This window comes from Podarcis raffonei, chromosome 5, assembly GCF_027172205.1.
Source record: "Podarcis raffonei isolate rPodRaf1 chromosome 5, rPodRaf1.pri, whole genome shotgun sequence".
Taxonomy (NCBI): Eukaryota; Metazoa; Chordata; class Lepidosauria; order Squamata; family Lacertidae; genus Podarcis; species Podarcis raffonei.
The window spans coordinates 60529936-60545541 of NC_070606.1; the positions used below are offsets into that span (position 1 = coordinate 60529936).

Genomic DNA, 15606 nt, shown 5'->3' on the forward strand with positions numbered 1-15606 from the left:
GAGGGCCACAGCTTCCACACTTCTGCCCTATTTTGGTTGTCGGTCATGTCTGGAGGAAATGTTCGGTGGTTGGGCAGCACCTGAAATTCTGTTCCCAGCACAAACCAATGGAGTCCAGTGTCAAACAAGCAGGTTCTTCTGCCCTAACCAGGAGGAAAGGGGATCAGGGCCAAATTATCCCTCTGTGTCAAGAGCACAGCAGTTGGGTGGGATTGTGAGAAAAGAGCCCGGGCAGCTGCCCTCTCACCTGAGGCTCTCCAGGGACTCCAGCAGATGCTTCTGGACCCGCTCATCCTTCTCATAGGCCTCCAGAAGGGCAATGGCCTCGTCATGGTTCTGGCAGTAGACTTTGTACACATCCTCCAGCTCAGCCCGAAATGCCAGGAATGTTGGCCCTTCGGGGGAGAAAAGGCACATGTCACTCAGCAGCTCTCTTCCTGATGGAAATGGCTCTTAATGGCCAGCCAGTAACAATATTCCCTTCCCACACTGCAGCAAAACCAGAAGGGTGGGGGAGCAGACAGGGTGTCACCCAACACTTACACATGGGCGCCCAACAACACATCTCTCTGCCTTTTTACATACCCATGGCTATACTGATATTGAGAGATACTCTTATGTATAAGGCCCTCAAGGGCTTGGGATCAGGATACCCCAAAGATCTGCCTCCTCTGATATCTACCTGCCCAAACCTTAGTGGCCCTCTTTCACATGGCCCAGGCAGGTAAAGTGAGGTGAGTAGCACCTTCTTTACAATTTATTCATCACCAGATGAAGTTCTTATTCTCCCAGATTTTTAAAAACTGAGATTTTAAAATCGGAATTTTAATCCCACTTACTGCATATTTGGATTTTATGTCGCTTTCTGCTGGAATTTTTTATGCTGCAGTTGCGCCGTGATCTTTAATATGGTACTACATCATTTTATCTTTGCGAGCTGCTCAGAGAACTGTGTTATTGGGTCATCAATAAAAATAAACAAATGCAACTGCATGTGGCTCGTGAGCATGAGGGTGGGTTTTGCTTACACCCACCAGCAAATTGCTTTCCCCTCTTCCATCCCGGACACCATGAAACGAGAAACCAAGAACAGGCAGAAGGCTAAGCAACTGCCATATTTAGAGCCCCCAAAGCAGGAAGGAATGATTCCCTCATGTCCTATTGACTGGTGACCCATTAAAAAACCTTTCCTTACAGCTTGATTCACTTGCTCAAGCCATCTGGAGTTACTTTTGCTTGCAAGCAGAGAAGAAGGTGCAACACCTGCCTTGGGCTGTACTGTGCAGAGTCACTTGCTTAACCTCTGATTTTAATGTACTTTGATATGCCAGACTCCATACAGATCAGGCTGTAGGCTGGCAAAGGAACAGTGACTCTATCTCAGCCCTACTGAAGCCAGGAGAACGAAGAAGAAGAAGAAGAAGAAGAAGAAGAAGAAGAAGAAGAAGAAGAAGAAGAAGAAGAAGAAGAAGAAGAAGAAGAGTAGTAGTAGTAGTAGTAGTAGTAGTAGTAGTAGTTTGGATTTGATATCCCGCCTTTCACTCCCTTTAAGGAGTCTCAAAGCGGCTAACATTCTCCTTTCCCTTCCTCCCCCACAACCAACACTCTGTGAGGTGAGTGGGGCTGAGAGACTTCAAAGAAGTGTGACTGGCCCAAGGTCACCCAGCAGCTGCATGTGGAGGAGTGGAGACGTGAACCTGGTTCCCCAGATTACGAGACTACCATTCTTAACCACTACACCACACTGGCTCTGGTTATAAATTAAGGAAACAAAGGGAAGTCAAGCCCAGGCATTGGACTTGTTGGAATAGACCACTTGAACTGTTGCCTTGTCTATGACCACTTTAACCAGCATCCTTTGCTCCACTCTTATTCCTAGGGTCAGAGATGCCCCAAAGTTTTGGGCAAAGCACCTACCAACAGCATCTGCAGCTTTCAGGGTGCTCAGCAACTGCTTAGAGAAGGCAATGACACCGTGGATGTTTCCAAACAGCCCCTCACAGTCTACCTGTGGCACCTAGGAAGCAAGGGAGTGTGTTGAAGCAAAAGGAAATTGTTTTCACAGAGGACTCTTATTTACAGATAGGCTGCTCCCAAGGACACACCCTGCTCACACGAATGAGCTAGTCCTTGGCAGCTTTCCTTCTCTCTGAAGACACAAAACATTGTGGGAGAACACCAGAGTTCTCCAGGTCTTGATGCCCAGTGACATCCCAGTATATACACAAACTGGCATCAGCACTGCCAGCATGAGCACCCGCAGGCTTGAAAGCAGCCCTTCTAGCTCCTAAGCGTCACCTAAATGGGGAACCTGTGGCTCTCCAGAATCCAACTTCCATCAGTCCCAGCCAGAAGGGCTAATGGTCAGGGATGATGAAAACATCTGAAGAGCCACAGGTTTGATTTTGATTTAATACTTCTATTCCGCTTTTTGCAAAAACGAACACTGAGCTCAAAGTGTCCCACAAGAATCACAATAGCAAAATAAAAAACAATAAATAAAAAACAATAAACCTTACAATCACTGTACTATCAAACAAAGTAACATAAAATAAAGCAAAGTAATTCAAAATATCGGAAAATATAAAACACCATTCATCAAAATGATTAATACAATTCAATAGGGTCATAGATTCTCTATCCCAGACCTAAACAGTTGTTCTCTGCACCCACCACACCTTCCAGGGAATGTCATCCATCAGCACCTCCATTTCACACAATATTCTGTTATCTCATTTTTATCCTCCAAGGAGTTGAGGGTGCATATAGCACCCCCTTTCCCCCTCACAACAACCCTTTGAGGTAGGTCAGTCTGAGAGACAGTATGCTTAGAATTAAGGGCAGTTATCTCTGGTTAAGCCCAACCCTCCATATCCAATGGCTCCAATTAGTGCTAAGTCACACCCCATCCCTGGCAAAAAAAAAAAAAAGCCAACTGAAAGCCCACCATTGGCTGCCACAAACTGGCCACTCCCACCTGTGCCTCCTGCAGCGGCACCAGGACCATCTGCACAGACATCTCAAGGTCCCGGATGTAATCCTGCTCTGTCTGCAGCAGCTCTTCAATGACCTTTGCCCTCTTCTCCAACATCCTTTGCTCTGGGTTAGGAGTGGTGGCTGCAGTGGCCGCAGACTCCAGTGATGCCGGCTGGGAGGAGAGCAGAGTCATTTCTGAAAGAGAAGCAAATGGGATCAGTACAGAGCATCCGAGCCAACAGCTCCTTATAAAGCAGTAGTGGCAAGCTGGAAGTCCATGGGCCAAATCCAGCCTACAGATGACTTATCAGCCGGCTTCCTAGTGGATGAAAGAGGCTTTTAGTTCTGGACAGCCTCCTCACTGCTAGCTTCAGGGTAGGAGGAAAGCGCCAGAAACACACGAGCAATAAAACCCACATGTTTCCGGCAAGTCTCCCACCTTCTGAGGACAGGGTTTCCCGTCAGTGATGACTAGCTGGCTGTGGCACGTAATTGAGAGGGAAAAGGGAAATAACTTGCCCCCTTGCCTTTGTGCTAGTTACGGATTTATTGCACTTATATTCCACCTCTTTCTCCAAGGAGCTCAAGGTGGCGTAGGTGGTCCTCTCCCTCCTCATTTAATAACACAACAAGCCTGTGATGTAGGTTAGACTGAGAGGCAGCGACTGGCCCAAAGTCACCCAGTGTCCCAAGGTCCTGGTCTAACATTCTAACCACTATACCACACTGGCTACACTCTAGGTTAGACAAAGAGGTTATCAAGTTGATTGACCACAGCTGCATGGCCACACGCCCCACAAGTCAGGGACACAATATCTGTGGAAGGTACAAGTTGAATGACCACACCACGGCTGCATGGCCACACATCCCACAAGTCAGGGACACAATATCTGTGGAAGGCTCTAGCCGGGGAGGGCGGGGTATAAATTTTATTATTATTATTATTATTAAGTCCTCCAATAGAGGCATGTCATGATGGAGCCAGTCAGAAGAGAGGCTGCCTAACCAACACATTTTTAACGCATGCTTTTATGCCCTACATATTTCTCACTGGGTTAATTGTATTACTTAAGAAGATTGTGCAACAATTGTGGGCTGCTCAGCTAAGATTTTTCCCCCCCAATCCAATGCACTGCAGCCACCACAAGGCAAGTAAAACATCTGAGGGAGGGTTTGTGGTTCAGTGGCAGACCACAGACTTTGCATGCAATAGGTCCAGGTTCAATCTGTAGCATTTCCAAGAAGGGTGAGAGAGATCCCATCTGAAGCCCTACAAGGCTGTTGCCAGATTGATGGGCCAATGGACTGACATGGTGTGTGTGTGTGTGTGTATATGTGTGTACCTATATACACACATACATATATGTGTGTGTGAGAGAGAGAGCGCTTATTTTGTTCCCAACATTTGAGGTAATTTGAAAAAGGTTTTAAAAACAATACGTGCCCCATCCTCATACAACATTTCAGTCACCCCATGCTACACCAGTTGTAAACAAACTAGTATAAGAGCAATAGGCAGGAGTTTGCAATGTATGTCATACAAAAAAAGGTGTGAGAAAAAGATCAGAACTCCTCACAACCCAATCCTTTTATTCAGAAGCGAGGTACACAAAGTTCAACAGGCACTGCTTTCAAGGAAGAACACATAGGTTTGAACCCTCAGGCTCAAAAAGGAGGATTAAGGCTGCAATCTTATACCCACTTAGCTTGCAATATATATGCCTCAATGAAATCAGTAGGACTTACTTTTGAGTACACATGTATAGGATTGCACTGTAAGAGAATAAGGTTTCATTCTGAAGAATACAAAGTTCATTTTAAGCCTTTCCACTTAAGCACTGCATTGGCATAGGAAGACTGGAAAAAGAAAATATACTAAGGAGCTTATTCATTTCTTTACATCACTCTAGAATGACACAATACACCAGTTATAAATTAAATTAGTACATGGTATCTCTCAGATGCAGCTGACCTATGGAACTGTCTGCCACCAGAAGGCACAATCACCAACAGTAGCAACAGACAAAAATGAGTTTGTAAAGGATCCAAGCAAGCTAACAAAAATTTCAAAACATTGAGAGCTATAATAATTAGAGCAAATGCTCACCACATATTCACAGGCAGAGTTGTTCACCTGTCACTTTAAGCTATAGGGCAGGGGTAGGCAAACTAAGGCCCGGGGGCCGGATGTGGCCCAATTGCCTTCTCAATCCGGCCTGACGGAATCAGCGCGTTTTTACATGAGTAGAATGTGTCCTTTTATTTAAAATGCATTTCTGGGTTATTTGTAGGGCATAGCAATTCATTCACACACACCCCAAATATAGCCCGACCCCCCACAAGGTCTGAGGGATGGTGGACCGGCCCTGAAAAAGGTTGCTATAGGAGTCATGACTTATTAGGGGAAAGAATGTTCCTGATTCTTTCACATGCCTATGGACCGGAATCAGGTACTTTAAGGCTGCCGTTTTATACACGCTCACCTGTAAGTCCCAGGGAACTCCAGGGGGCTTACTTCTGAACAGACAAGCATAGCATCCTACTGTAATAGCACAAGAGGAAGACATACAAAGCTCCTTGAAGCAAGTGGATCATTATGTGCCGCTGCTGGAGGACAGGAAATGGAGCTGGATGGGTCATCCATCAGTTTGATCCAGTAAAACTAAAATTGTGTTTACTACTGCAAGACTCAACACACCACTGTCGTCTAGGAGACTTGAGAGAATGGGTAACGCGAGATCCTATCCTTTTTTTTGCAACCATCTGCTATGCTAGAAGACATCCCCAGCCCCCAAATCACTTGGCGTGCCTTGCCTGATTTTTAAACAAAGGCACCCACGTCCACTGGAAGGGGAGGGGGAGCTACTAGCCACTCTTAGAACCACGCGATGGGGAAGGGTTAGGAAAAGCGCAAGTTAAGGAGGACTTGGAGAAATCCTTTCATTCCACAACAGCAATGAAGTCCGTAGTAGCAGTAGAACAACAACAACGGGAGTTCTGTACACAAAAGCACTGCCGGGTGAACTTTCGACAGCTAGTGCCCACTTTGGCAGGGACACAAAGCGACCGGGAAGGCGATAGGCGTCGATCAGGAAACAACAGGGGGGAGTTATGCAGAGTGAAAACCGTGCAATGCGCGGCTCAAGCTCAAGCTCTTGCCGGCGGCTGCGGACTCGCGGCGAACTCGAGAGGCAGCATTCCACGCCGCGTCCGTGGGGCTAAGGCTGCGACTTCCCTCCCCGCGGCGGCAGGAGAGAGGGGAGAAGAGGGGGCGTGGCTCTGGGTAAGAGCCGTCCAGGCAGGTGCTGGAGAAAGAGGATCGGTTCCGATCCAGCACCGCGCAGGATAAGAGCAGCAGCTGGGGAGGGATCGAGAGGGGGATCCCCAACCGTAACCCATCTCCGACCCCTGCCCGCCACTCCCTCCCCAAATTCCTCACCAAGCCGAGCTCAGAAGTCATCCCCGGCCCCACCTGCTGCTGCTGCTGCTGCTGCTGCGGCTCTAGATCGCCCATCACGTACGCAACCGGTAGGGTAGGCGGACGAAGCTGACCCCGGCCAGCCCAGCCCCCGGCCCCCGGCCCTTCGGGTATTAGCATCTCAATGGTCTTAAGGGAAGGAGCGGCCACCCGGGGTCGAGCAGAGCCAAAGCCCGGCGCTGGGAATCCGGAGTGGAGGAGGACCCTCCTTCCTTTTTGCAAAGGCGCCTCCCCAGTCTGGCTACCCCGCTCCGGACTACGCTCGTAAAGTCCCCCCCCCCCCGCCGGCTGGTTCTTGGCGCAAAGTCTGCTGCGGTCAGAGCGAGCAGAAGGCCAGTCTGCTAGGCAGCTGAGCTGTTGCGCCGAGGGAAAGGAGAGGACGCGGGAGACAAGGGACCAGGTGCCAGGCAGGTCCTTGCACAGCTCAGCACCCCTGGGACCGCAAGGCAAAGCTAAAAAAGGAGAGCGGCAGGAGGAGGAGGCCGGGAAATTGGCGGCGGCAGCGGGAAAACAGCGCCGCCCATACCTGCGTCTTCGTGACCCACTGCCGTCTTTGCCCTTCCATGCAATCACGGCCAAATCTGGGGCACAACGAGGGCGTGGCTGCCTGCCCAGGAGGCGACAATAGCAGCCCTCTTCCCAGGGCGAATGGAATCGGAACTAGGAAGAGGCGCCTAAAACAGGTGCCCATCCAGTCTGGCGCAGCTCGTGGAAGTTCGGGCAGGGCAGAGCCGGCTCCTGGTTTTCTATCTCACCTGCTGTTGTCTTGACTCCGGCCAGCCCCCTGGCTCAGGTTCACAGGCTGATTCCTGGGGCCCAGCAACCCCCAGGCCTGGCATTTCCCAGGCATTTGCTCTTTTTTAAAGGGAAAACATCCAGCAGACTCTTCCTCTCCCCGCAGCATTCCTTTGTGACCCATCAGCTCCAACCGCCGCGCAGAGAGAGAGAGAGAGAGAGAGAGGCACTTGTGCAATGTTTGGTTAGGCAAACAAGCAATTCACAATACAGTAGTAAGCAGGGATGCCAACGGAAGGCGTGTATTTCCCTCTGTGGCTGCTGAAGAAAACTTTATCAAGCAGAACAAGCTTTCCCTCTTCCCTCCAATTAACTCCTTCTATGTATATATTTTGACCCCCACCACCTGCAGAACAGGCACTTCTCAACAGTGATATATCTCCCTCCCCAAATTCAAAGAGATTGTGTACTTTTGCCTGTTCTTATGAGATAAAGATGTTCCATTGCCTCTGCGTTTAAACTGGTCTTTAAAAAAACACATGCATTTATTCTCAACAGTTTGGTAAACAAATAAAGCCAACCCCAATGGGCACATAATCAGCTGGCACAATGAACAGGGTTGATGTACCCCACCCCGATCTGGGTGCCAGATCTCAGGATTCTGTAAGCGTGAGCTGAATTTTGATGAGCTGAGCCCATCTCTGTGTCTCTGCTACTGGCTGGGCTGTTGTTCTCCCTGGGCTGGAAGCTGATCAGCATGCATTTTAAGTCCCACTCCCACTGCCTGTGTGACAAACACTGTTCTTGGCAGAGGAACACACATGTATGCCCTTTCAACCATAAGCCTGCTGTGCATAGTGAGGCAGCCCAAAATGCTAATGCGTCATTCCACAATAGTATGACAAAGGGCTGGAAAAAGGCCATCCCAAAAGGGCAGAATTCGCAAGGCACTGAGGCATCACAGTGCTACAGTGTGCTTTACAGAAGCGCATTGTTCATCTATGGACTGCTCCTCACTTGCTCAGCAACTCGCTTACCTGCACCAAACCTTGCATCTCCCACCACTCCTGGGCCTGTTTCCATAGCTTCAAAATAAGGGGTCAAGATACTAAGTCTGAAGATTTGCACCCTGCCTTTCAATCAAACAGTTCACAAGGTTGCTTACAACAGGTTGCAATAATACACATGCGCTCCCAAGCTCACACAACCCAGCAGCCCTTGGGCTGATAGATGGGACCAGAGAGGGCTGCTCTTTGGTTCTGTAGTCCCAGGGGCCTTATGATATCTGGGCTCTTCGCCTGGGAGGCACTAAATTCCATCCAGAGTTGCAGCCCTCCATCATGCTTCTCTGGTACAGTTACTATCTGCATGATAAGATCAGTGCTAGCTCTCCAGCAATAGCTAAAATGTTCTCTACATCTGGGTGCTCGTAGGAGGAGTGGCACAGATAGGCAAAATAACTCTGTGCACCACAAGGTCCTCAGAAAGATTTTCAGTATCTGTGGAGAAAGAGCCACAATCCTCTCCCAGGGACATTGACATAGAATCATAGAATTGTAGAGTTGGAAGGGATCTTGAGGACCATTCTAGTCTGACAGCCTGCAATGCAGGAATATGCAGCTGTTCCACATGGGGATTGAACCTGCAATATTGGCATTATCAGCACAACACTCTAACCAACTGAGCTGTCCAGGGTTAGTGGCTGGCTCAGGGAGCCCAAACCCCAGGTATTTTGCAGCAGGCTGCATCTCTCCTGTCCTCCCCACTCTTAAAAACTTATAGAGTAGCTGGGGTGTGTAGCAGAGGACAGTAATGGTGAGACTCCAGCCACTCACTTCCTTAATTTCATGGTACATATAAATTTGTACAAATTTGTGTTACGGGCCTATGCCTTATACTATACGTGCCTAGAAATAACCTGGGTGCATGTGTGTCAATGCCACACATAGAACTGCAGGGTTTCTCCTTCCAAGCCCCAAGATATTTCACATTTTCAAGAGGGAGAGCACACCTCCAAGTTGCCTTTCATCTGGCTGACTCTGGTGCCTTTGATGGCTGTATGACAGGGTGCTTCTGAGCTATCACTATTTTTGGACAGGATTCAATCACATACTGCGCAACAAACCCCCTTCCCCCGAAAGCAGACTTGCGATAAGCAAAGTGACAGAAACATGAGCTGGAAAGCGTGGATGTTGCTTGATACAACATCATCTAACCTCCCTGTGAACAAATCAGAATGGAGAGCAGACATCGTCTAGTCTCCTTGCAAATCAGGATGCATGCTTAATAAACAGATGCAGTTTTGCTCATCATTGCACAATATATTTCCTTGATGGCACAGGTGTCTTGCCAGAAAACAAGGCAGCAGAAAACAAAGCAGATCCCTTTTACCGGAAGAACCTAGGAAAGATTTCACTGGCTAAACAAAAAGCTGATGGGGTCTCCTGGCCCAGACAAGAACATGTTGCCTTTGGGGGTGGGGAGCGCAAACAGGGCTCCTCAGAGGCCCCCTGTTGTTGCTGCCTCAGCCACTGACTGACTGCCCTGCCCACCCTCTTCTCACTCAACCCCTCCTTTTTTCAAGCATCCAATAGCAGGTGCATTGTTTGCGAAACCCAGGCCAAGAAGGTGTGGCCCCTGCTGGAATGCGCAAGGAGACTGTGTGGTGCGTAAGTACCCAGAAACAACGTGGCAGCCCAGCACAGTAACTGCTGCTGCCTCTGCAGAAAGTAATTCCCAGGGCATCTGGCCAGCGCATGGAAACCATGACCCAGAGGACAGAGGACATTCCATTGGTGTGACACACAAGCTGCCGCCATTTCCAAATGAAAGCAAGTTTCTGTTTCAGACTTCGCTGCTTTGTTGCCTTGCAGCAGCGGAGTAAAATAGAAGAGAAAGCAAAAAACAAAAACAGCCTCAGGAGATTACAGTGGGAGGCATGTAGAAGAACTAGACAATTGATAAATAGCTGAAGCTGGCACCCTGGTCTGTGACTCAAGAGCCTCCTGCCTCAGATACTGGGGTAATAAATTCATGAGAGCACATGTGGGACCTGGAACGAAAGAAGGCACTCCAAAATGCTCCAGGGTTCCAAACAGCCAGGCACACCCCTTTCCAGAATATTCTGTTCTGTCACCCACTCCCTCTTCTTCCCTGCACCAGTCAGACAGTCCTCACCATCCACATTCGGGAAGGAAGTTCACCTCCTGATGTCACTGGCCTCAAACACCCAGCCTCAGTCAGCATGGCGAACCACTGGGGATTATGGGAAGTTCAACCACACCTGGAAGGCCTCAGGTTCACTCCAAATCTCCTGGCTCCTCCTCCCAGCAGCTTCATGTAGATGTTCAAAGCCAAGAGGGACACAAAGGCTGGAATTCTTAAAATAAGTACCACTGTGCAGAGCAGCAGTCACTCAACACTATCATCTGGGACCTGCCTGATAAGTAGAAACAGAACCACAGCAAAGTATGCCTCCAGTTCCCAATCTTGTCAGACAGCCCGTGAGCCAGATAATTAAAAACAACCCCAAAGTCCAATGTAAGTGGTCTCTGAAAGCAGCTGAGAGATAGAGAGGAATCAACAGCCTTATATTCCCCCTGTCTATTTCTAAGCCTAGAAGATCCACCAAAATGACCAAGGAGATTTCAGGACCAAACGTGGACTTAGTTGTTTATTACATTTGTATCTTGCCCTTCCTCCCCAAGGAGCTCTAAGTGGCAAACATTAGTAACCTTGAAATCAGTAACTGCATTTTATTGGTTTTAAATGTTTTCAGATATTCAAAATGTTTTGGGTGTTTTTAACTGTTTTGCAATGTTTGAAATGCATTAGGGAGGGGATTCCACAAAAGGGGAACGACCACCAAAAGGCCCTGCATGGGTCAACTGGACAGTATCTAGAAGCCATCAGAGATGGGAAGCCTCTTGCTCTTCCCTGTCAATGGGCTGCATTGGGCTGAACATCTGTCAGGGGCTTTATACTGGTAGTGTGTAGGGGTACATCCAAAGGTGGGTGGGGCACCTGTTTCCTCTCTCTCTCTCTCTCTCTCTCTCTCTCTCTCTCTCTCTCTCTGCCACCCCTTTTCCCCATTACCCACTCTTCTTGCCACTTACATGAAATTAAGGGGTCACAGGTTGCCCACGCTTGCTCTAGATAACCAGTTTCATCCAAAAACTCATGGAGCTAAATGACACAACACAATCACCTTATCCAAGAATGGCAACTCTGAAACTCACTGAGTTATTCATGTCATGGAGAGTTGAATCATTAAAAAAACAAGGAAAAAGTTCCAGGTGGCATAACTGGTAGATTGCTGATATGCTTCATGGTGTATCATGACAACAAGGTTTGATATTGCCCCCTATGTTTTTCAACATCTGGGTGAATCACCCCAACTTATTCATAGGCTATGTCCACATTCTCAGCTAGCATCGACTGACATTAATCTAAACACTGAGCACTAACCAAAGCCCTGAGCACTTCCTGCACCATTATGTTTATGAGTTTGGTTGCCTTTATTACTGTGAGCAGGTCTATCACCAGACAGCTAAAACAGGGCTAGGGAACATGTGAACCTCCAGATGTTATTAGACTCTCATCAGACCCAATAGGTAGGAATAATAGTTGTTGTCGAACAACATTTGGAGGGTCACAGGTTCACTACCCCTGAACCTAATGGATAGTCAGGGACTTTCAACAACAGAATGTTCCTTGTTGACTGGAACACTCTCTCCTCAGACTTTGGAAGGGGAGACCCTTCTGAGAGTGGGAGAAGCAATGTCTGAATATGGGAAAGACAAAGTCAGTTAAAGCTGGAGTTCAGCTGGATGGAAACTACGGTGAAAGCTGCAGAGGTCCACACATTTGTTCTTAGAGCCTGATGCGGGATTAGTAGTTGGGCAGCCTGTTTTGAGGAGCCTGCTTCTCTGTTTACAAAACCTGTGCTTGTATATTAGTATATAAAGAGATCACAGACAGCATAAGCCTCCAAAGAAAACTAAACCCTGTAACCTTGCCTCTGGATTTCTGATTTGTTTCAGGAAGTGAGAGAACTTAGCATTATACTTAAGCATTATATTCATTAACCTCTTTGGGCCTTTTGTAGCCAGGCTGGACTAGTGAAGTGTTACAGAAAAATATAAACAATGCGGAGCCAGATGGACAGACAGCTAAGGAAGGATTAAACTTCAGTTGAGAAAAGATTAAAACCGCCAACTTCCACTAGCTAGTCTAGCAAGGACCGATAAGGGCTGCACCCATTTGCTCATGGGGAGAACCAATCACCATTTCTGCATTTTTCCTCCAGCAATGGATGACTAAGAAGTGCCTAAACACTTTGCAAACATCGGAAGGGCGAGAACTGTACTTCAGGCTGGTACCACGTGCTGGGTGGCAGGCAGGGAAAAGCTAAAGGGAAGGCTAGCGAGATATGCAGTGCTCCTCACAATGGGATATGCCTAGCATGAAACATAGAGGGCTGTATATAGAGCAGAGCCAGCACTGGTGCAGCAGTAGCTACATTTCCTCTCCTCCCCCAATGTGCCCCCCAAATCTTCTCCAGTGCCCCTCAACCTTCCAGAGCTGAGTTGGGGGGGGCGCTGCAGGGGAGATGAGAGATGGGGAAAGGTCAGTTCCACTAGTGCAGCCCTTGCACTCTGTGCACCCTACCATGGTTCTGATACCTCAAGCATGCAGCATATGTATGTGAGCCCTCAACAAAATGCATGACATGGCAAATCCTGGCAACGAGGCTGGCCTCTGCCTTTTTGTAGCCTGAAGCTAAGGCTGAGGTCATCATGCAGCCTGAAGCTAGTTTTCTGACTACTTTCTGATGATAACTGATCGTCAGAGCAGAGACAGAGATGGAGAAGATGGGCTGCTGACAGGCAAGACCACCAATTCCCTTTTGAAGAACTTCTTTCTGAGCAAAACAGGACGCAAGCCCTTTCCTCCTGGCTTTTCTAAAGGCATGCACAAATGTAACTTTTAAAAAACAAACAAACAAAAAACAGACTTAGCATGGATTTTTCTCCCCCTGAGCCAGGCTGGCGTCCCTCCTGCATTCATAAAGCAATTGATAGGCAGACATATCAGCAACTCAAACACTGATTCAGTCATTGGCATGGAACCAAGTGAGGGGTGCATCTATTTCTTGTCTGTGTCTGTAGCACATATTTATTCACAAATCTGTCCCATTTCCATGTCAATCTGTGATTATAATTATTATTTTTACACACAAAAATGTGCATTATTTCTGAATGCATTCCCCTCACAAAATAGGTATTTTAGTACACATGCCACCTTAAAATGCATGCTTCACTATGTATTTTATCCAGAATCAGAGGACTGCATCATGGAATTTGGAGAAATGCAATAAAACACAAGAATTGTATTATCTGCCTATGGAAGTGCAAGTCAGAATTTGTTTGTTTCAAAATGCAGAAGAAAGGACACCCTGAGACCTCCTTACTTGCATCTCTTCCTCCTGTGTTTCCAGCGAGGCTATTTGCCTTTATTTTTGCTAAAGCATCTTTTGTATATTTATGCAATTAAAACTACATTTCCCTCGTAACTCTCACCAGCCTCCCCATTTTTTAAAAGCTGAAAAGCTGCTCCAGGAAGGGAATTACGGGAAGGTGGGCTTGTGAGGTCATAAGTTCCAGCTAATTAGCAAAATGCCCACCCAGCTCTTGCAGCAACTGAGCTTAATCCTGGAGAGAAGATTGTACAAGATTGAACAAAATGTGTTGAGTAGGCTTCACACTGCCCAAATGATGTGCATTTGAGTGTACTCTTGGGGTTCTCACAACCAAGCACCATCATCTATGGCACCTAAACTATGATCCCTGCAGCCTGATTAGGTCTTTGTAACATGACCAGCTCTCCTCAATTGCTCAGATCAGCAGGGAAAGGTGCATTATACAAATGTAACTTAATCAGCAAAACAGGCTCACCATGTAAATAGCCACTTATGTCACTTATCCACTGTGTTTCTCTCAGGGAGCACACATAACATTTGGAAGCTAAATACGTACCAGGAAGCTGTAGTCAGCTATGGCTCCCCAAAGTGTATCCAACCCACAAGTTTACATACAGCATTAATCAAGCCTGTACATCAGACATTCAGCAGTCTTGTTTTCTATGTATTTGTTCAGTGGGTGGGTTGAATGGATAGGGGGGAAAGAGATATTTGACAAGTGTGGGAAACCTTTGACCCTCCAGATGTCGCTGAACTGCAGTTCTCATCATCCCTGGTCATTGGCCATGTTAGTTGGACCTGATGGGAGTTGTAGTTCAGCAACATCTGGAGAGCCAAAAGTTCCTTATGCTTGGCTTAGGGACTTAAGTTTCCCAGCATCCTTATCTGCACAGCTCTAATTAGTGTATTGCAGACTCTCTTGTAAGTGTGTCTGTTTTCTGACCTTTTGTTCACCCTTGAAGAATGTCAGGAGTCAAAGTTCATTAAGTGGTACCCAGCCCTGCCCGGACCAAAGGTGCATATGACAGGTCTACTCTACAGCGTCTGCAGCATATCAAACAAATCTCACATATTATTGCATCCACCAATCATACACAGAATCGCCACGCTGTTTACTGTGGGTTCCTTATCTGCTGAGCTCACCACCAGCCACCGGACTCCATCTGCAGCCCCCTCTTCCCTGCTACAGCCACTGGCTTTGCTCCCTAGAGATTCTCCAGGATGGCAAGGTCTGTGCTTATTCTGCAAAGTACAGAATTTGGTTTGCCACCAAATTTAACACCCTTATTACTTCCATCATCCTTTAAAGTTAGGCTTTTTGGAAAGGCATTTTCTAGACATTAAGGCTGCTAAAAATAAATTTTCATGTGCCTGAACAGAAGGAAAGAGCATCAAGTAAAACTTTAAGTAGTCAGTGACTGGGACTTCTATGTCCTTCGTATTAAGTTGTTGTTGTTGTCGTCGTCGTCTCAAAAGCTTTTTACAAAATAGTACTAACAAACACATCCCACCCACTGGAAGAGGCCACAGACATCTAAAGTCCTGCAAAGGCAAGGTTGAAGGTCCAGGTAAAAATAAACTTTTTATCCGTAGCTATTTAGCACTCCCCAGTGACTAGTAGAAGCATTATAAATGAGCCCCAATAAGCAAAGATGCTTAATATGTACACAGTTGCATGCAAAATTCAGTTTTTTAAAACTGGGATTTCAGCTGAATTTGGGATATCTTAGCTCAGATTTCTTGTTTATTAGTACAGATTATCAATTGCCTGATGACAACTAATTCTGCTTTCCCTTTTCTAGCCCAGGGTCCAGCTGATGACAAAGCAGCAGGAACACTGAGCAGCAGAAGCTCCCATTAGCAGCAGCAGCAGCAGCAGCAGCAGCAGTCAACAAGCCTGCCCCACCAGTTTTCCACTGTGCCAAGTTTTGTCTTG

The 15606-nt window shown here is 47.3% G+C and overlaps 1 protein-coding gene across 3 annotated transcripts in view; it reads right to left on the reverse strand.

Moving 5' to 3' along the window:
* The window catches only part of DNMBP (dynamin binding protein), a 49509-nt gene that overhangs the window by 7247 nt on the left and 26656 nt on the right, over positions 1–15606 (reverse strand). For all 3 annotated transcript variants that reach the window (XM_053389536.1, XM_053389537.1, XM_053389538.1), the window contains 3 exons: positions 2978–3171; positions 1918–2017; positions 248–395 (listed from right to left, as the gene is read on the reverse strand). In XM_053389536.1, the coding sequence (XP_053245511.1) occupies positions 248–395; positions 1918–2017; positions 2978–3171 (442 nt within the window). The remainder of the gene's footprint in view (positions 1–247; positions 396–1917; positions 2018–2977; positions 3172–15606) is intronic.